Source organism: Callorhinchus milii, unplaced genomic scaffold (assembly GCF_018977255.1).
Source record: "Callorhinchus milii isolate IMCB2004 unplaced genomic scaffold, IMCB_Cmil_1.0 Scaffold18, whole genome shotgun sequence".
NCBI lineage: Eukaryota > Metazoa > Chordata > Chondrichthyes > Chimaeriformes > Callorhinchidae > Callorhinchus > Callorhinchus milii.
In genome coordinates this window covers 3,055,000-3,076,489 of record NW_024704759.1, presented here as the reverse complement: position 1 = coordinate 3,076,489, position 21,490 = coordinate 3,055,000, and the positions used below count along the sequence as shown (strand labels likewise).

Genomic DNA, 21,490 nt, shown 5'->3' with positions numbered 1-21,490 from the left:
GAAGTTCCGCTGTTTTAGGCGTGGATTACGAAGTCTGTAAAAAGAAACTGCATTCCTGAAATGCTCCTATGGAAATGCTGAAATCTAATCACAGCTGTTCCGGGCTAGCAGTGCTATAGGCTCAGTGACGTAGTTTACGAAGTAACCATGCATTTATTTCTCAGCTTGTCAAATTTCATTAAGTTAGAAGCACGCATCAGTGTTTTTTTAAGCCGAGGCAGAGCAAATCAGTCACGTTACACAGCAGGCAACAGTGCCTTAAAATTAACCTCACAACACTTTTGTTAAAAAAAATTGTACCTTTAGTTCCATTTTTGTGCTCAGGGCACTAATCAGATCATCAAGTTTTACTTCAGGTGACAATATGTAGAATTGCAATAAGGATTCATTTCAACATTGATAATATACCCAATTATCTCACTGTAACCATCGCAGGGATGCCTTGGGTGAACATACAGGAGGCAAATCCAGTCCTGTTTTTTTTTAAAATTTAGTTTATCTTGTTCCGCTGTTCATGGTGAATTTGAAACTATTCTTCTGTACATCCTTTCATAATCCCATTTCAAGTCTTGCACATTTCTATCAGGTCCCCTTTAAGATTTATATTTCAAGACTGAAGAGCCCTAGCTTGTCTAATCGTTGTTCACATAGCCTATTCCTCTAGGCATCAACACTGGGGGTCATCCTTGCTGCTCTCCTCTGCATTGTGGCTCAATCGATTGAGTTTGCCGTCCATGCTGTTTGCTTTGTTTATTATTGCCCCACACGTGTTTTGACATGGTGAGCAATGAGTCAACTAACAGCCCTACATCTTTTCCACAGAATCTTCAACCTCTTCTGGCTGAAATGGGTCCAGCTGTAAAATTACTTACACAAAGGAAATTAACACTAACGATTTAGTGGACTGAATCTTAATAAACAGGCAACCACTTTATTAATAATAATCCTTGCATTTGACAGTGCCTTATCACTTCAATGAGACATCTCAAAGTCCTTCACAGAATATATTGTAAAGTGGATTGTATTATGCTATTGACCATGAATCTTGTATTATGCTATTGGATTATTATATTATGTATACAGTATTGTATTATACTTTGTATCTTGCCTTTGTCAAGAAGTGTTACTTTTAGATTAAATACCTAAGAATTGTAGTTTAACATCCTCAGCTTTCAAGTATTAATAGAGTAACCAGTTTGTTTAAACAACTTGGAACATCTGAACTTTGTTTTATATACTTTAAAATTGCACAGATATTTGTTATCCCAGTTATTTAACAATGAAAGCAACAAAATAGATTTGGGGACTTGAAACAGTTATAATGTTAAAGTACTCTATTGACAAATGGAGTTTGCACACAATGAAGCACTTGTAGATTGACACAATCTGCTATGAACTAAAAGTAACTGTAAATAAATCAAGTGAAACCATCAAAAGCTTAAGAATTTGCAACATTTTGCAATTAATTCAGCAGAAGACTATTTCAGACACTGCACATTAGAATGCATTAGAATATACAGCACAGAAACAGGCCATTTGGCCCAACTGGTCTATGCCGGTGTTTATGCTCCACATGAGCCTCCTCCTGCCCTTCCTCACTAAGCCTTAAAGCATAACCTTCTATTCCTTTCTCCCTCATGTACCTATCTAGCTTTCCCTTAAATACTTCTATGTTATTTGCCTCAACAACTCCTTGGGGTAGCACATGTTCCACATTCCCACTACTCTCTGTGTGAAGAAATTTCTTCCAACTTCCCAATTTGATCTATTTGTGACTATTTTATATTGATGGCCCCTGGTTTTGGTTTCTCCCACAAGTGGAAATATCTTCCCTATGTCTACCCTATAAAAACCTTTCATCGTTTTAAAGATCTCTATCAGGTCACCCCTTATCCTCCTCTTTTCAAAAGAGTTCCACCATTGTCTCCCAAATAACAGTATTTCCTCCTTCTCCCTCTCCACTGCCCTGGAGTCATCTGAACTCCTACACCTCTGGCCCTCACTGACTGATCTCCCCTCCTCACTCTCTTTTCTCCACAACTCCCTCTCCTCCATTCTGGACTCCCTTGCTCCCTTCACCTCCCGAACTGCCTCATACTCCCGTAAATCCCCCTGGTACACCAGCCATCTCCGTTTCCTCAAGGCACAAGTGTGAGCTCCCGAACGCGCCTGGACCAAATCCAAACTACTGGTCCATCGTCAGATTTGGCTTCATCATACCATGACCTACCGCCGTGGTCTTGCCTCCGGCAAATCCTCCTTCTACTCCAAGGTTATCTTGGAGGCAAAGGAGAACCCCAGGTTTATCTTTTACACCACAAACCATCTCCTCCGTCCACCTTCCCATACCTCGCCCATTCTCTCTTCAAACTACAACTGCGAGGATATGCTAGACTTCCTCGAATCTAAAATCGAGGGGATACGTTCACCTCAGCCCTGTCCACAGCCACCCCCACATCACCACTCCCTCATGACCCACCCGCCACCCATCCTCCCCTATACTCCTTCGACCCTACCTCTCCCTCCTCCCTCACCACGATTGTCCGCAAACTCAAACCCACCATCTGTTCCCTCGATCCCATCCCCATCTCCCACCTCATCTCCCAGCTCCACCTTCTGGCCCCTCTCCTGTCCAATTTCATCAACCTCTCCTTGTCCACTGGTTCAGTTCCCACCCCCCTAAAAACAGCTGTCATCAGCCCCATCCTGAAAAAACCTTAGCTGGATCCATCCCTCCTCTCCAGCTACCGCCCCATCCCTAACCTCCCATTCTTCTCCAAGGTCCTGGAACGAGTCGTCGCGTCCCAGCTCCACTCCTTTCTCTCTCACCATTCCCTCTTTGAACCCCTCCAATATGGCTTCCGCACTGTCCATAGCACGGAAACAGTCCTGGTCAAAGTCACTAATGACATCCTGAACATCTGTGATCAGGGCTCCCTCTGCCTTCTTGTCCTCCTCGACCTCTCTGCCGCCTTCGACACTGTCAACCACTCCATCCTCATACATCGCCTCTCCTCTTTACTCAATCTTCACGGACCTGCCCTTGCCTGGTTCGATTCCTATCTCCCTCACCATCTCCATTTTGTTGCCACTAACGGTTTCTCCTCCAACTCCCGCACTGTCACGTCTGGCATCCCCCAGGGCTCTGTCCTTGGCCCTCTCCTCTTTAATTTCTACATGCTCCCCCTCAGGGACATCATCCGCAGACATGAGGTCAACTTTCACATGTATGCGGATGACACCCAACTCTATCTTTCTGCCTCCACCCTCAACTCCAGAACCACTGCTGTCCTGACATCAAGTCCTGGATGAGGGCAAATTTCCTACAGTTGAACATGAACACGACTGAGGCCCTCCTGATTGGCTCACACCAGTGCTTCAGTACCTCAGGCTCTGGCAGCATCAATCTCCATGGTTGCACACTTCAACTCACCAGCCAGTCAGGAAACTCGGTGACTTGTTCGACCCTCAACTGTCTTTTCTTCCCCACATTCAAGCCATGACTCTCTCTGCCTTCCCTCACCTCCATAATATCGCCCGACTCCACTACCACCTCACCCCTCAGGCCACTGAAACTCTTGTTCATGCCTTCATCACCTCCAGGCTCGACTATGCAACACCCTGCTTGTCGGCCTTCCCATCTCCTCCCTCCACAGGCTGCAGATAATCCAGAGCTCTGCAGCCCGTGTCCTCTCCCGCACCAACCTCTGTGACCCCATCTCCCTCACTCTCGTCCGTGTCCATTGGCTCCCCATCCTTCAGAGGATCAAGTTCAAGATCCTGGTCCTCATATAAAATGCCCTCCATGGCCTCGCCCCACCCTACCACTGCGACCTCCTAAATCCCTACCAACCCGCCCGTTCCCTCCGCTCAGCCGGCTCTGGCCTGCTCCACATCCCCCGACCCACCCAACCCACCATTGGTGGGAGAGCCTTCAGCCACTCTGCCCCCAACCTCTGGAATTCCATCCCCCAGTCACTCTGCCTCGCCCCCTCCAAGTCCCACCTCAAGACCCTCCTTTTTCACCATGCCATCGGCTACCCCACTTCCTCTCCCCTCAGCTCGGGTCTGAAATGCTGTACTCTGTCCAGCGCCTTGGGACGTCCTCCCGACACGAAAGGCTTTATACAAATGTAATCTTGTTGTTGTAAAGATTGAACGATTAGATCAGTATTTTGCTAGTCATCCTTATATTTGATTTAGCACTTCATCATGTTGGGAGGACGTCTCAAAGTGCTTCACTGGATTTGCGTAGTGACTATTATTTTTGTTTTCTTTGGAACTCATTTGTGTGTATGGGATATATGGTTCCCTTTAGTTTTGTGTCCTGCATTGTTCTGGTCTTAACGTCCACCCATCTTTTCCGTGATCAACAGAGGACAAGTAACCTGTCCCTCAGCTTTCAGCATTGCTGTTACGCAACCCCTGCTAATGACCCTCCACAATGAGCATCAGCAGCTCAATGGAATGACAGAGAATGAAAGCAGCATCCACCACTCTAAGCTTACGTCACACCTCCAGGATTGGACAGTTTATGGACTGGAAGTGAATGGGAAATGGGCTGCCACTGTTAAATCTACCCATGGGTGTACTGTTGTTATTTGGGAGACAATGGTGGAACTCTTCGGATGGTCAAACTACAAACATTTTCCGTCTGCATGAAAATTATTTTTCATTGCAAACTCTATTTATAAAATTCTTGAACTCCTTAATGTTCTGACACTTTCTGGCAAGGGGTTAAAATCTTCACCTTCAGTATAAAAATAAGGCCGCGGGACTCAAAACCAACACAGTATTGCCCACAAAATATGCAGTCAATTCACTTTACAGTAGATTCTGTGAAGCGCTTTGAGACGTCCCAAAGTCATTATAAGGCACTATTTCAAATGAACAGATTATTATTATTATAGTATTACAAAGCAGTTTAAATGTCTTTGAATAAAATACACAAACCATAAGGACCTAACAATCTCTTCAATCTTTCAAAAAATAACTCTTTTCAATATTTCCTTCAAAAAATGCAAGTAGAGTTATCCTAAACATAAAAATACAGAATCCAGGCAGGAAAGAACAGTTAATCCCTAAATTTTACAGAACTCCAAAACAACTGACCAAGAAACAATTCTGCATTTAGACTTTAAGGCTACAATTACATGGTTTACTTTCTACATCCTAAATAATTTTGCATAGTTATTATAGGCATTTGGACGCACTTGCGTGGAATAGATATCAAGTTTCTGAGCTAGAAATGCAAAAGGAAATCAATTCGTAATGTTATACAGCAGTTTATTGTCTTGTTCAGTTTAGTCATTTTATTACTTCAACTCAGTTGTTGACTGCAACCAATGCACTGCTTTTCACTTGAGGGATGGATAGTTTCCCATAGTTATTATTCTGGTCTTGAAACATGTCATTATATTAATCAGATGTTAGCCTGTCTCAGTCGGTAGCAATCTAGACTCTGAGTAGAGGGTTGTGGGTTCAAATCCCACTTTTGGGGCTCTGAGCTCACAATCTCAGGTGACACTCCAGTGCAGTAATGGGGGAGCGCAGCATTGCTGGAGGTAATGGTCCTTTAGATGAGACATTCAAACTGAGTGCCCACTCAGAGTGGATGTTAAACCTCCCATTGCACTGTTCAAAAACTATTAGTCTAATAGTTTACCTGGTGCTCTGGTAGTTTGTAATACAAAAAAATTGTATTACTTTACAGTAAATCCTGTGAAGTGAAGCTATGATTTCAATAACCACTGCAATCCCCTCCCCAGGTAGATTCGGCATAAGGATTTAGTCATTTGCTTTTAATCTAACTGGTTCCTTGGTACTCAATGATTCCATTATATATAGAACAAAATTTCCAGTTGCTAAATAACATAATGCAATAAAGAGGAAAGTTTGTAGACAAACAAACAAAAAAAAAACAAAGTTTGCCAATTATTTAAGCTGAGGTGGAAAACCTTGATCAGCCGTGAACCGCCATTAAATCATCCAACAGAATACACAGAGCAATTCTCCAAATCCGCCCATGCACAACGGTACGGGTTCTTACTGTAAAAAGAAAGAGGACTCAGTTTAAATCCCACTTTGCATTTCATTCGTCCCAAGTCCCTGTTGATGCCACCTCTTACTTTGTCGTCCTCAATGCATGAATCAAGCGGTGCATTCGTTGCATCGCTGCAAATCACAAGTCTGTCCGCGCACAGGGGTCACAATCTGCAACACCGTCTGGTCGGTCAAACCGTGGAAAAGCCACAATCTGATGGCATTCTGATGACAAACAATTCGGTTCAAGCGTTGGCGAGGATTCAATTGTTCGGCAGATAATCGATAATTAATAAAGAACCCTTTGATTAGCTCTGTCCCCCAAACCCCACCCCAGAGCCTCGGGATTGGACTCAACTAAGTCTTTGACCACTACAAGTCACAAACACACACACACAATACACACCACAATACACACAAAAACAAACCCCGGTCCCGGTATACAATTCGAACACTGCATTAAACCTCTCGTGTGTTGCGAGTTTTACAAACCTTCGCCCCCAGTGGATTGCAAAGGGAAACCGCGCGCCGTGAAGCGGTGGCAAGTGGCGAGTTTGCACGAGGATTCGGTGCGGGTTTCGGGCGAACAAAAAAAAAATCTTTTACAATAAAGGCGGCGGTGGATTTCGGATCTCAGAGAGAGAGGGAAAAAAAAACACGTACCAGAGCTCCACAAAGTCCCGTTAATCCCATGTTTTGTGGGAGTGTTTTTTTTTACACACACACACACACACAGAGAGAGAGAGAGAGAGAGAGGACTGACCCCCAACAACTGAAACATGTGGAATAATTAATAATAATAATGAATAATAATGAATAATAATAAGGTATAACTGTGACACGGTCTCAAGAGAGGAAGAGTTTGAAATGCCACACGAAACCACGTTTGAAATGGTGCAACTCTGACACACACAGAGAGACACACACACACACACACACACGTTGTGAGTGACTAACGTTTTAAAAAGAGTAAAAAAAAACACACACACACACACACATAAAAAAATGGCAAAGAGTCGACGATGAAAGTTGTTCCCGACTCTGAAGCACAGAACACGAAGAGAGCGCAGTTCGTTGCCCCGCGATCAACAGAGAGAGAGAGAGAGAGAGGGGGACGGACTCGAGCACCAAAGCTGTCAAAAAAAATAAGTCTTTTCTTTTTTTTTAAACGCACACACAACGCATTAAAATATATCTGTCGATATATATGTGTGTGTGTGTGTTTAAAAGAGAGGACACTTGAATGAATCGGTGCTAACGAGAGTGTCACTCGCCTCTCACAACCGAATACACTGTACTCCATGTTCACCACCAGTCAGTGAGAAACTGAACTGAAGTGAGAGAGAGAGAGAGTGAGAGAGAGAGAGAGAGTGAGTGAGAGACAAAAAGTTGAAAGAGAAATAAAAGTTGAGAGAGAGAGAGAGGGAGAGGGAGAGAGGGAGAGGGAGGGAGGGGGGGAGGAAGGTAGTAACTAAAACCTTGGCATTTTACATAGGTTTAGGTGGGGGGGATGGGGGGGTGAGGGGGGGGTCTGAGAGAGAGAGGGGGAAAAAAAAGGAGAGTCAGCAGAAAAGTTACACATTTTGACACAAAGGAAACGATTTCCATATAAATGTATATAAATATAAAAAATAAAAAATAATAATAATAATAAAGAGGGTTTTGTCGTACCTGGTCGGCGGGGGTGGGGGGGTGGGGGGGGAGGAGGAGGAAGAGGAGAAGGAAAAGAGAGAGAGAGAGAGGGAGAGGGAGGGAGGGAGAGGGAGTTTGGAAGCTGTTTGGAGTTGTATTGCTGTGGAGGTGCAATGGTCTCTGTGTCCTGTCCCTGTTGTGCTGTGTCTGACTGTAGCAGCAGTTGTCTCTCTGTCTGTCTGTCTGTGCAGAGACTCGTCTCTGCTCTGCAGCCGTGGGAGCTCCCGGGGACAAGGCGTGGGACCTTTTTTTTTCTGTCTCTCTCTCCCTCCCTCTCTCTCTCTCTCTCTCCTCACACTCCTCTCACACACACTCTCTCTCTCTCTCTCTCTGTCGAATCTACGGCTCCGAAACGCGACTCACGTTTACCGCCCTCCCCCCACCCCCTTCGCTTTACGCGGAGAGAGAGGGGTTTTGTTTCCACCGAATTAAAAAAAAACTCTCTCTCTCTCTCTGTCTCTCTTTTCCCCCCCCCCCCCGGGTGGGATTGGGTGTGTGTCATCGGTGGGATTTTTTTTTTTTTTTTGGGTGGTGGTGGTGGTGGAGGTTTCAGTGGGTTGTGGGAAGTTGTGGAAGTGGCGAATGTGCGGCGCTGAATGCGGGGCTGAGGCCGAGGCCGAGGCGCGGCGCGCGGCGGTGGGAGAGGGCGGGAGAGGGCGGAGATGCTGAAGCTCCGCTGTGGCCTCGCGCCGCCGCCCGAGTCGGTGTCCAGCGACGTCCAGACCCTCAACAAACTGTCCGACCAGGTACCCACTTAAGCCCTCTCCGCCCACAGAACACACCGATAACACAGAGGGAGGGGGGGAGGGAGGGGGAGAGAGACAGAGAGGGGGAGAGAGAGGGAGTGAGGGGTGGGGGTGGGGGGGAGAGACAGAGAGACAGAGAGGGGTGGGGGTGAGGGAGAGAGACAGAGAGGGGTGGGGGTGAGGGAGAGAGAGAGCCAGAGGGGTGGGGGTGAGGGAGAGAGAGAGAGGGGTGGGGGTGAGGGAGAGAGACAGAGAGCCAGAGGGGTGGGGGTGAGGGAGAGAGAGAGAGAGCCAGAGGGGTGGGGGTGAGGGAGAGAGAGAGAGCAGAGGGGTGGGGGTGAGGGAGAGAGACAGAGGGGTGGGGTGAGGGAGAGAGAGAGAGCCAGAGGGGTGGGGGTGAGGGAGAGAGACAGAGAGCCAGAGGGGTGGGGGTGAGGGAGAGAGACAGAGAGCCAGAGGGGTGGGGGTGAGGGAGAGAGACAGAGAGCCAGAGGGGTGGGGGTGAGGGAGAGAGAGAGGCAGAGGGGTGGGGGTGAGGGAGAGAGACAGAGAGACAGAGAGCCAGAGGGGTGGGGGTGAGCCAGAGAGCCAGAGGGAGGGAGGAAATGGTATCAGCCGATGCTGCACAAGCAGTGGCTGTGGAGGGGGCCTGGGCCTGAGGAGATACAGGTCAAGGAAACGCCTGATAACTCGACCACTTTGCGTCAAATTATCAACAGCAACAGTCGCCTGCATTTGTGACACACAGCGCCTTATCACGTCACCGAGACGTCTCGGAGCGCTTCGCGGGCTACGCCGTGCGGTGGAGTGACTGTGTATTTTTAGTGGGGCGAAACGTGGCAGCCGATTGCGCATGGCGGCGGCGTCCCCGCAAACAACGTCCCGGGTCCTCATGTTTGCATATGGAGAGTGCTGTAACCACTACGCTACAGGACGCCATCCATCACACATACACACCTATACGTACACACGAATAAATTTGAGGTTCAGATTTCGGAGTCCTGTAACTCAGTGGTTTGAGCGCTCGCCTCGCATGCGAGAGACCTGGGTTCGATTCCCGGCAGGATGAAACATTGGGCAATTTCCTTACTCCACACGCCTCTGTTTACCTAGCAGTTAGTGTAAACCGGTTGTTAAGTCAATTGGGAGATCACTTTTACGGGAGTAATAATCCCTTCAAAATAAAAATAATTTGGTCACTCAATCCATGATTGTTTGTGGGACGCTGCTGTGCGCAATTGCCTACTGCATTTCGCCCACAAAATGCAGTGACTCCACTTTACAATATATTCTGTGAAGCGTTTTGAAACGTCTTGAAGGCGTGATAAGGCGCTACATCATATGCAAGGATTTTTCTTATTATAAAGTCCCAAATTAATTTGTGTCAGTTCAGAAGCTGAGTGTTTGGCTGGTCTACCACACACTCAAAATGACCTTTGGTTTCAGATGGATTTTTATAATAGACATCCAATATGACAAAATCAAGCACCAGATTAATGAGACAGTTTGTTTTACTGCAGTAATACACTTAGAATACACTAATAAGGAACCTAATCAGAGCTCAAATTGCTAAATGAAAATTGGGATTAGTTATGTCTCGACAATTACTGACGTGTTTTGCGATTGATGATAAAGCATTGATAATCTTGTGAGTTTTGTTTTTTCAGCAATTCTCAGCATTGACGGAAATAATCTTCAGCTTTGTAACGGAGCCCACAGAGGTAAGAAAATATATATTTTTGGAGTTCTGCAGTTATCCGGGCTTTATTTAAAGGGGAAATTTTTCTTGTGTTGTAAATTTTCTGGTTGAACTGAGTAAAGCTTAATGCACTTGATGACAATGCTGCCTTCTGCAGTGTGAATCTCTCCAGTGAATCTGCAGTGATTTTTATTGGTGAAATATATGCTTTATTTTGGATACACCTTTGAACGCCCTGCATTTTCCCTTGATCACGCCAGACCGTGCAGCTGAAGGGGGAATGAGTGAGTGGCCAGACGTGCAGGAATGGGCCTGTTTATAACTTGTCCACTCACTGTTAGAAACTTTTAAGATTTAATTATATGTAAGTAAAGGGTTCCTGTTGAAAAGTTTGCACTGAGTTCCTCCCCACACGAGCAGAGAAAAATTAGCCATTTAGGACTTCTGTGTGAATGTGGGGGGTGTTGGCAGGAAAGAGTCTGTGGCATTGGCCTCACCCTTTGTTTACGGTATTCATTGGAGTTCCAAAATGCTCCCATGTTTTTGTATTTCTTTCAGAACGATGCTGTTTTTTTTTAAAGGAATATTCTCTCTTACTTTCCGAGGTCCAGCAACAAGTCTTTGCTTCCCAGCTTCACTCCTTCCTCTCCCGCCACTCCTTCACGAACCCCTCTAATCAGGTGTTTGTGCCGTCCACGGCACAGAAACAGCTTTGGTCAAAGTGACAAATGACATTCCGTCCATCTGCGACTGTCCATCTGCCTCCTTGTCTTCCTTGACCTCCCTGCTGCCTTTAATACCTTTGACAACTCTATCCTCTTCCACCTCCTCTCCTCTCACCTCAACCTTCATGGTTCTGTCCTGACTGGTTCAGAGCGTAGCTCTCAAACCGTCTCCACTTCATCTCCACAAACGTTTCTCCTCTAGCCCCTACACCGTCTCGTGCGGTGTTCCTCAGGGCTCTGTCCTTGATCCCTTCCTCTTCAACATCTGTATGCTCCCTTTTGGTGACATCATCTGCAGACATGGGGTCAACTTCCACATGGTTGCGGAAGACACCCAACTCTACCTCTCTGCCTCCAGCCTTGACTCCAGGACCACTGCTGTCCTGACAGAATGTCTGTCAGACTTCAAGTTGTGGATGAGAGGTAGCTTTCCTCAATTGAAAGCCAACAAGACCGTGGTCCTCCTAATTGGCTCCCGTCAGTGGATCCACACCTTAGACGCTGACAGCATCATCATCCAAGGATGCACACTCCATCTTACTAAGCCAATCTGGAACCTTGGCGTCTTGTTTGACACTCAACTATCCTTTCTACCCCACATCCGTGCCATGATCTGCTCTGTCTTCTCCCACCCCCGCAACATCGCCCGGTTCTGCCAATGTCTCACACTCCAGGCTGCCAAAACCCTCATACATGCATTCATAACATCCAGGCTTGATTGACTATGCAAACTTCCTGCTTGTCAGCCTCCCCAATTTCTGCCTCCATAGGCTGCAGATTATTCAGAACTCTGCATTCCGTGCCCTCTCCCGCACCCCCATCCTCGCCCGACTCCACTGGCTTTCCATCACACAGAGGATACAGTTCAAGATCCTGGTACTAAACTTGAAAGCCCTCCCTGGCATCGCTCCCCCCTACCTTTCATCCACAAAGTATACAGTCAATTCACTTTACAGTTTATCCTGTGAAGCGATTTGAGACGTCTCGACGACGTGATAAGGCGCTATATCAAATGCAAGGATTAATATTATTTATTATTATTACCTCTGCAACCTCCTAAGACCCTACCAACCTGCCCGTGCTCTCCGTTCAGCGGTTCCGGCCTGGTTCATGTCCCCCGCCTCACCTGCCCCACCATTGGTGGGCGGGCCTTCAGAGACTCTGCCCCCACACTCTGGAACTCCATCCTGCAGTCTCTCTGCCTCACGTCCTCCCTTGCCTCCTTCAAGACCTGACTCAAGATCCTCTTTGACCGTGCCTTCGATCACCCTCCTTCTCCCCGTGCCCTCCACCCTCCCCCGATCCCAGCTTGGGTCCAAAACGCTGACTGTCCAGCTCCTTGGGGTGTCCTCCCAACGTGAAAGGAGCTATACAAATGTAATTTTATTGTTGTTGTGGTACTCGCTTCCTCCCCATTGTTTTATTTCTTTGTTGGTTACTGTGCCATACATTATCCTCTGAGAATACTATTCTAGCTCCAATCACTTGAGGTGTGCAGAGGCAGGTAGTGATTACTTTTCTGTAGGTTTCCACCTTGCTCTGAGGGTAAACAAAGGACCACTGGTTTGTCAGTTCCTTATAACAATATAGCTGTGATTGACATTCCTGTTATGGAATATTAAGCAAACAAATTCCTTTGTTACCACCTTTGCACTGTCGTGTGTCGAAGCTTTAAAAAAAAATGTAAATTTGCACCATTAAAATGAGATTGCTGATCTAATAAAACTACTGTTTATCCTGCCATTGGAACCTCTATATGTAAGGTGGCTCCTTAGCTTGTAAAACAGTGAACATTGGCAGCAACTCTTCACTGTTTAGAGTTCACTGTTCTGTTTTCATTAAGCCTTTGAAGGTTCCATATTTTGACCATATCTTTTTCGCTTTCAGTCAGAGCGACTGTTAAGTCAACTCAGCGATTTTGCAGCCCAGAATGAAATGAGCCCAGCGCCACTGAAAAACATTGTGAAAAGTGTCCTTTTGGTTCCCAACGGTAAGACTTTGAGCAGATGCTGCCAAGTTGTGTTGCATATGCTATGACATGGGAGCTTTCTAATTCCTTCCTGTGCTATTTAGAAATGGAGGAAGACAACTTTTTTTAAAAAAATACTGGGCTTTTAAAACAGAATCATCACATTTTGACCCAGTCTAACAACGTATTGCCTCCAGGCTTCAAGTGTTTCTTTTGGGCAATTGGAACAAAGTGGTAATGGGCTGGACCAATATAAAAGTCCGGAAGTATTTGCCAAGAATTTGACAAATTTCGATGAAAAGTGTGGGCAAAAATTGATAAATTTTGCGGCGGGTTGATTGGTGCTATTGAGAGACGCGTTTGTGAAACAACCCGGATTAAAACTATAACCATATATTTGCTGAACTTGTAGTTATGTTTAAAATACTAAAAATGTTAATTTGAATAGTACAGCAATTACCTAGAGTTTGTGGCAGGAGCTTAGTTTAGGCCGTGGGCACCGGGTAAAGCCGATTTCCCGCTCGCATCACTTCCGCCATCCCAATACTCCCCGGCGCATGCACAACCGGAGCCTCCTCCCACAGTAGCAGCGTCAGGCAAACAGGGTGACAGTCCCAGGGCCAAATGCACTATGTATACAGGTTTGTAGCGGAGGAGGTGTTTGTTGCAGATTCCATGGTAAAAGGGCGACCGCACTTTTCTATTGGCCCAGTAATGGGTGATGTTTTATGCCTTCAAACAAATTTCGTATCCACGTTGGGCTCTGCGCTCAGTTCTGAATGATTGATCGGAGATTCTGCTGAAACTTGTTGTTCTTTAATTGTTCTGCTTTTAAGTTTTTTTTATTAAAAATACGAGAGAAAGCTCATTTCCCAAATGGGTGGGCAATGGATTGACGGTGTTTGTAATGTAGAGAGTGAGGGCGGAGTGCTGAGAAAAAAGGTGTCTCACTCTCAAAACCACTGTGTTCCAGTTTTAAAAAAATGCTGGTTTAATCTCCACAAATCGATTTAACAGGATAAGATCGCTTTAGTTAATGCTTCTTTGGAGCTTTTAACCAGTTGGCTGGACTGCATAACAGCAGAGCTAAAAGTATGGGTGAATTGCTTTGAACATTAACTGTAGGAAGAAGCCTTAGAAAGCGTGATCTTTTGACATCCTAATGGAATGATTATTCATGTAAAATATGTTAAATATTTCCTGCAGGTGCCCTGAAAATGAATTTGACAGCCGACCAGGTCAAAACTGATTTTATTACACTGGGTATGTTGCATTCAGCTGTCAGCAAACTTTTTTTATTTAATGAAGATCGTTTTATTCCTTAATTGTTGCATTCTTCTTTCCTTTATGAAGGCTTAAGTGAGGAGAAGGCTGGTTGCTTTGCAGATCAGGTAAATGGCAATTTATGCATTTTGAACCCGATTTTAAATCTTAACACATAATGTCTAAAGTCAAATTCAAAATTGGGATAAAAATGTGATGCGGTGGTTATAATGCATGTTTGACACTTAATTGATTTGTTTTGGGCAGTATAGATAGATAGTAGCTCCAGCAAACTAATTGCATTGAAACCTGACTCCTGCCTAAGGAAATAATTTCAAGAGCAGTGCGATTTGAACAAGTTCAGTCTAAAAGCAGGGTGTATGGATTACCCTGACCTGAATTCCCCCCAGTCTGCTCAAAACTCGCTGTTGAACGCCCAGTTTATTCATGTTAATAAGAGCAAATAATGTCGCTCACTTTATAGTAAAGATAAAATCAACCCCACTTCTCAGAACATTTTTTTAAACTGGTGCTCTTGAATATTGACTAAATTTAACAAAAAAAATTGTAGCAGCACCTGAACTCGTACAAATTTTCCCAAATTCCAGATGATACGAATGTAGTCAACACAAATACTCTTTACTGTTTGATTGTGAGTTCATGTGTTTCAGTGGAAAGCACATTCTGCAGCCTTGTCCAGGCTGGCTGTTGGACAAACCCTGACCGTCAATCAGTTGGTGGATATGGAGTGGAAATTTGGAGGTAATTTGTTTGATATCTTATTATTGATTCACAGGCAGAGTATGTTTCTGCTTGATACAGAGCTGATTTGTTTTATTATAATGCACATCAATAAATCGTGAATTCTTCCTTCTGTGCTGCAAATTTCTGTTTTCTCTTCAGATCTTGTCACGCTTGCCTTTTCCAGCAATTCCCAAACACAGGACTGCAATCCTCGAACTTTACCGCCACACGGTGGTCACTGTGTAATCTTTGCTGTGTTGGTGCTGCTTGCAGCAGCACTGCAGTGAGGACTGTTCCACGATTCACAAATGCAGCAGATGCTTCATAGAGAAGGCACTGAATGTTTTTCCATTCGCCTACTGATCCTCTTAACCACCGTCCCAGCCATCTATAAAAGCACACACGGAAAAGCATTGCATTTTTCTTCTCAATAATTGTTAATCTAATAGCAAACTTTCCTTTCCATCTCTCCCGAAGGTGCTCTCTCTGTGTCCTCTGGTAATTTGTCCTGCTGGCCATTCTTCAGGTGTGAGCCAGTGATTGTTAGCAACTTATTCTACTGTGGATTACACAGACAAGCCCAAGCCTATCTTCAGTCAATGTTCATTCCCAGTAAAGGTCACTGAATGGTGAGCCTGGTTGATTTCCCCCCCCACCCCCCACTCCTCTGCAGCCCTCTAGAACTGAAGTCAGTTGTAGAATTGCTGAGAACAGCTTGTCTGTATGGCTTAGTAAAGTTAGTGAAGTCTTTTCATATAATCCTTGCATTTGATATAGCGCTTTTCACGTCGGGAGGACGTCCCAAAGCGCTTCACAGAACACACTGTAAAGCGAATTGACTGTATATTTGTGGGCGAACGCGGCAGCCAATTGCGCACAGCAATGTCCCACAAACAGTCGTAGATTGAAAATCACCAATTTATTATTGTTTTGGGTTTTGGGAGGGATTATTATTAGGCTCTGTGGGGAGTAAGGAAACTTGCCCAAGGTTTCGCCCTCTGCCTGGAATTGAACTCAGGTCTCTCACTTGCAAAGCGAGTGCTCTAACCACTGAGCTACAGGACTCCATATGGGATCGATCCTAACCAGAATTTACCACAATGTGAAGGATAACTAACTGCTGTGCTTACAAGTCATCGAGGTCCCCTCACTCTTTAGATAAACTGCTTTCAGCAGCTTATTGCAAGTATCCTGCATTCATTTGGAACTAGTATCTTCTGACTTAGCCTGTGGCAATGTGGAACAGCTTTGCTAAATTTGCTGTCAGTCTTGTTTTGATCGTGCTGGTATTTGACAGAAATGAATGAGCTGGAGATTTTGAAATCTCCCAGAGGTCATGTTTATAGCACTGTGTCTGCACATTCCTCAAAAAAANGGTTGACAGCTTTTCTGTTATGCTATAAAGTAACTTATTGCTGGCATTTAATGCTGAATTATTTTAATTGATTGGCTGTGCCTAGGGAAGAGATGCGGCAAATCAAAGCTGTTTCATTCCAAGTTTCTTTTTGTTTCTTGCAGTAACCACAGGTAGCAGTGAACTACAAAAAGTTGGCAGCATTTTCCTCCAGGTAACAATTTGTTTGCACAATCAGAATCATACATTACAGAAGGAGGCCATTTGGCCCATCGTGCCGGCTCTTTGAAAAGAGTTGTCCAATTCAGTCCTTCTCCTCCGCTATCTCCCCCTTGCGCTGCAAACTTGTCCTCCCAACTTCTCTCATAAAAGTTATCGAATCAGCTTCCACCACCCTTTCAGGCAATGCATTCCAGACTGTTGGCTGCTTTTATGTCATTGCTGTTTAATGTTCCAGTAACAGTTTCCCCCCTTCCCTCTCACCCTCCAACCAACTGTTCATTAAAATCAAGTTCACCCAACATGAAGAAGAAATATATGTATTTTAAGAAAATCTCGGCAAATTTATTCATGTTATTTTTAAGCTGTTTTTTTTCCCTTTTACAGGGTAACCAAAAAGTTGTGATATCTACCCTAATTATGTAAAAAAAAAACTGCCAAATATCAGCATTTCTTCAAGACTTACTAGACATTGTAATATTATCATGAATTTTCGGTCACCCTGTATTTGTCATTGTTTCTATCTTTCACTGATTAAATGAACTGAATGCTATACCTTTGGCACGACAAACACAGTCACCTTGCAGTAACCGCAAAGCAATGAGTTACAAAAACCCTAGGTTCAAGATAAACTGCTGCCAATTCTCATCATTCACGAAACAAATTGGTCAAACATGTGGGGTATTGTTCGAACACATTCTTAATTACCTGCACCAGAGGAAATACATTAATTCTGGAAAGTGACAGTTTGTACTTGTAAGGTAAATACGGAAGGCAAAGTTAAGAGTGTAAGAGAATCAAATAAACAGTCGGCTGATGCACGTGGCTTGGTTCTGAACAACAACAACAAGATTCCATTTATAGAGCGCCTTTCACGTCGGGAGGACGTCCCAAGGCGCTGTACAGTTGGGTCAGGACCCGAGCATTGGGGGAAATGGTCAGGGTGAGGGGAGGGAAGGGAGGGAGCGAGGAGGGGGAAGAGAGTCGAGAGGGGAGCTGAAGGCACGGTCAAAGAGAAAGGTCTTGAGACCGGCCTTGAAGGAGGAGAGGGAGGAAGCGGCGAAGGCACTGGGGGATGGAGTTCCAGAGCCTCGGGGCTGAGAGGCTGAAAGCCCGGCCACTGATGGTAGGGCGGTTGGGGCGGGGGGTGTGGAGCAGACCGGAGCCAGAGGAACGGAGGGTACGGGCAGGTAGGTAGGGGGATAGTAGGTTGGAGAGGTAGGAGGGAGCGAGGCCGTGAATGGCCTTGTAGGTGAGGATGAGGATCTTGAAATCGATCCTCTGGGGGATGGGGCGCCAGTGGAGGCGAGCGAGGGTGGGAGTGATGTGGTCGCGAAGCCTGGTGCGGGTCAGTACACGAGCTGCAGAGTTCTGAATGACCTGCAACTTATGGAGGGAGGGCCGGGAAGGTCGGCGAGGAGAGAGTTCCCATAGTCCAGCCTTGAGGTGATAAAGGCGTGGACCAGAGTTTCAGCAGCGTGAGGGGTGAGGTAGTGCCGTAGTCTGGCGACATTCCGGAGGTGATGGAAGGCAGTGCCAGTTGCGGTGCGGATATGAGGGAGAAAGGACAGCTCAGGGTCGAACAGAACCCCGAGGTTCCTGACTGCTTTGAGAGGTGGAGAGTGCAGCCTTGGATGCTGATGCTGTCAGCGCCTGAGGTGCGGAGGCGCTGACGTGAGCTAATCAGGAGGGCCTCAGTTTTACGCACGTTGAGCTGAAGAAAGTTGTCTCTTGTCCAGGACTCGGCTGTCAGACAGGCAGCTGTCAGGACATCGGGGGTCGTGGAGTTGAGGGTAGAAGAGGAAAGGTAGAGTTGGGTGTCATCCGCATACATGTGGAAGTTAACCCCATGTCTGCGGATGAGTCACCAAGGGGGAGCATATAGAGGGTGAAGAGGAGGGGACAGAGCTTTGAGGGACACCGCACGAGACAGTTATGTTTGTGAAATTATAGTTGAATAAGGATGCAAGATAACTAGAAAGCCATGTGAGCTTTGTGGCCAAGTATTTTAAAATTTCCGTCAGATCAGTTCTATCTAGAGGTCTGTGATGGGTTATTCTGACCAACTTTAGAATGGCCCGATACTTCATATATTATTGGTGATACTAAGGTATGCACTTTGAAAAACTTGAAAGAAGCAAGGAAGATATTTTCTATATTTAAAAAAATGCATGTAGCATTATCCAGTCCCTTTAATCAGATACCAGGTAGTAATTTGTGATTTCAAGACTAATCTAATTTTAATTGGTGTTCATGACTGTTAAAAACCACTCAAGCTTCACATGGGGTTCATAATGTTTCATGTGCCTACTAATCAAGTTTTTGTTTTCATGTGCGCTTTTATTCATTATGTACATAAGCTGCGCTATTCTCTAGTCCAGTGAATTGAAAGGCATCTTCAAATGCTTTTCCTTGTGCATAATGCGTTGCTATGAAATCTGTTTTGTTGCAGTTGAAATTGGTTATAAAGAAGGGGATCAAAAGTGAAAATGTTTACATCGGTTAGTATGCACCTATTTCATTCTTGTGAGCAGCTTTTCTTTCTCTGTGATCAGTTCTCTTTGTTGTTTTGCTAACATTGTCTCCTTTTTATTTGTTTAGAATTGACGTTACCGCAGTTCTATGATTTTTTGCATGAAATGGAACGAGCCAGGACTAGCCTCGAATGCTTCAGTTAAATTGCTGGATTAATTCCTCCAACTACAGATATAAATATATATATTTTTGAAAGCAAACTTAATCTCCTCTAAAAGTGGTTTCTTGAATGGGTATTGAAGCTTTATAAAGATAATCTGTGTTTTTGTAACCTGTTTAAATGTCTCAAACAGAAACACTTACAATATCCAGTGTCATTGAAATCAGCTAACTGTATAGGTGACCTTTGTATATTGTAAGTATGATTTTGCTATATCTAATTTTTTTATTAATATAATTCCTGTTATTTTGTAAATTTGATTTACCTGAAACCCCTTCATTCTGATCAGAGTCTTTGCTTTAAGTCAACACTTTGCTTTGTTGACTTACTCTTAGGTCCGCGGTTCCTTCGTGTGACCTTGCTACTGCTTAACACCTTTCTTGGGGGTCTGGGCTGAGATGGGGAATTCCACTGTGAGAGGAATTGTGGGCATGAACCCATATGCTCTCTCGCGCACTGCATGAACAGATCCACGAGCAGGTCATTCCTTCCGATGGTTGTCAGGTTTCTTTGCGTTTCTTACACTTGGGACCGGCTAAATGGAATGAAATGCAAAATGGATGCTTCATTGAGCGGTGGAACATTATCTATTTGAAGAACTTTAATTTGTGTACTTGTATCAATGTATTGCATTATTTACCTTGTCATTCGTATATTTTGACAAATGGAATAAAGAACTAAAACGAAAGTTTGATCTTGATATATTTTCCTCCTGCACCTTTGCAGCAGTGTCTGACTGAGACATATACTGTTGTTATATATTTATACGCTTTTGATGACTACACTGGTGGCCTGCCTATCTTGGCAAATCTTTTCGAATTCAAGATCCTCATCCTCACCTACAAGGCCATCCACGGCCTTGCTCCCTCCTACCTCTCCGACCTACTATCCCCCTACCTACCTGCCCGTACCCTCCGTTCCTCTGGCTCCGGTCTGCTCCACATCCCCCGCCCCAACCGCACTACCATCGGTGGCCGGACCTTCAGCCTCTCAGCCCCGAGGCTCTGGAACTCTATCCCCCAGTGCCTTTGCCGCTTCCTCCCTTTCCTCCTTCAAGGCCAGTCTCGAGACCTTTCTCTTTGACTGTGCCTTCAGCTCCCCTCTCGACTCTCTCCCCCTCCTCGCTCCCTCCCTTCCCTCCCCTCACCCTGACCATTTTCCCCCTTGCTCGAGTCCCGACCCAACTGTCCAGCGCCTTGGGACGTCCTCCCGACGTGAAAGGCGCTCAATAAATGGAATCTTGTTGTTGTTGTTTGGAAAGCCAATTTCCAGCAGCAAAATGCCCTTTTAGTACCAGAAATTCTTTCTGAATAGATATCTGAAGGGGCGAATGAGGAACAAAGCTATTAGTGCACAATTGGTTCATAAATGTACGTGAGCAGCACAGACTATGAAAATCTTCCCAGCTTATAAATTTCAGATGACTAGAGAATCACTCCCAAAGGTGCACAAAACACCCCAAGAGTAACAGCACGTCCAAATATCCAGACTCAACAATTTGTTCATATGAATTCTGAGGCTTGAATTGTTCTAATTCTTCCCTGGTTCTGAATGACTTTGTAAGATTTTATTTTGTCAGTCATTGGGAGTCTTTAGGTGAGGAGGGGAGTGGTGGGGGAACTTTAGAAAATCTTATGGGTGTCCTTTGGATGGAAGAGATCAGTTCATCGGTGGGGGAAAAGAGTCATAAATTGTCTTAATTGGTTTTCTGGACCGTAACATCTATTTTGCAATGGGCTGACCTACCAATCAGAATACTTATCCAGGGTATTTCCTCATCCTGTCTCTTTACCATAAATAACACGCTTAAAATAAAAACACAGAAAACTAGTTACATTTTTTTTTCCCAAGCTATCTTGTTCTTTCATACTCTCAGTCTGGTTTACATACTCTTACTATAAATCCTCTTGAATACTGTAACATAATCTACTTACGCTGCTTCCCTACATAGTCTTATCTTATGATGGGTTGTTGCATGTGTCAGACACCCGGCTGAACCATCCTTCCCCAGACTGCCGTACATAATAATATTCCTTGCATTTGATATAGCGCCTTATCACTTCATTGAGACATTTCAAAGAGCTTCACAGAATATATTGTAAAGTAAATTGACTTGTGTATTACATGTGACTCCTATCTATCCAGGTAGATTCTTAACTCTTTTCGAAATAAGAAAACCTCTGCAAACAGGTATTGGCAATAAACGCTGGCTCTGACTGTGTCACCCACATCCTGAAATGAATAAATAAACTTCCATCTTGAGTCCTGTAGCTCAGTGGTTAGAGCACTCGCTTTGCAAGCGAGAGACCTGAGTTCAATTCCAGGCAGAGGGCGAAACCTTG

The 21,490-nt window shown here is 45.0% G+C and overlaps 2 protein-coding genes across 3 annotated transcripts in view; one reads left to right on the top strand and one right to left on the bottom strand.

The window, feature by feature from the left end:
- LOC103172120 (DNA (cytosine-5)-methyltransferase 3B) overlaps window positions 1-6,774 on the bottom strand; it is a 61,573-nt gene extending 54,799 nt beyond the window's left edge. For both annotated transcript variants that reach the window (XM_007884928.2, XM_007884933.2), the window contains exon 1: window positions 6,706-6,774. The gene's annotated coding sequence lies outside the window, so the exon portion shown is untranslated. The remainder of the gene's footprint in view (window positions 1-6,705) is intronic.
- A 1,602-nt stretch (window positions 6,775-8,376) lies between these two features.
- Window positions 8,377-19,833, top strand: commd7 (COMM domain containing 7). Its single transcript, NM_001292233.1, is given in 9 exon segments — window positions 8,377-8,480; window positions 10,148-10,201; window positions 12,792-12,894; window positions 14,080-14,136; window positions 14,227-14,264; window positions 14,808-14,898; window positions 16,399-16,448; window positions 18,906-18,954; window positions 19,055-19,833. Coding segments are annotated over 9 exon segments (603 nt in total). The 5' UTR covers window positions 8,377-8,396; the 3' UTR covers window positions 19,132-19,833.
- Window positions 19,834-21,490: the final 1,657 nt, after the last annotated feature.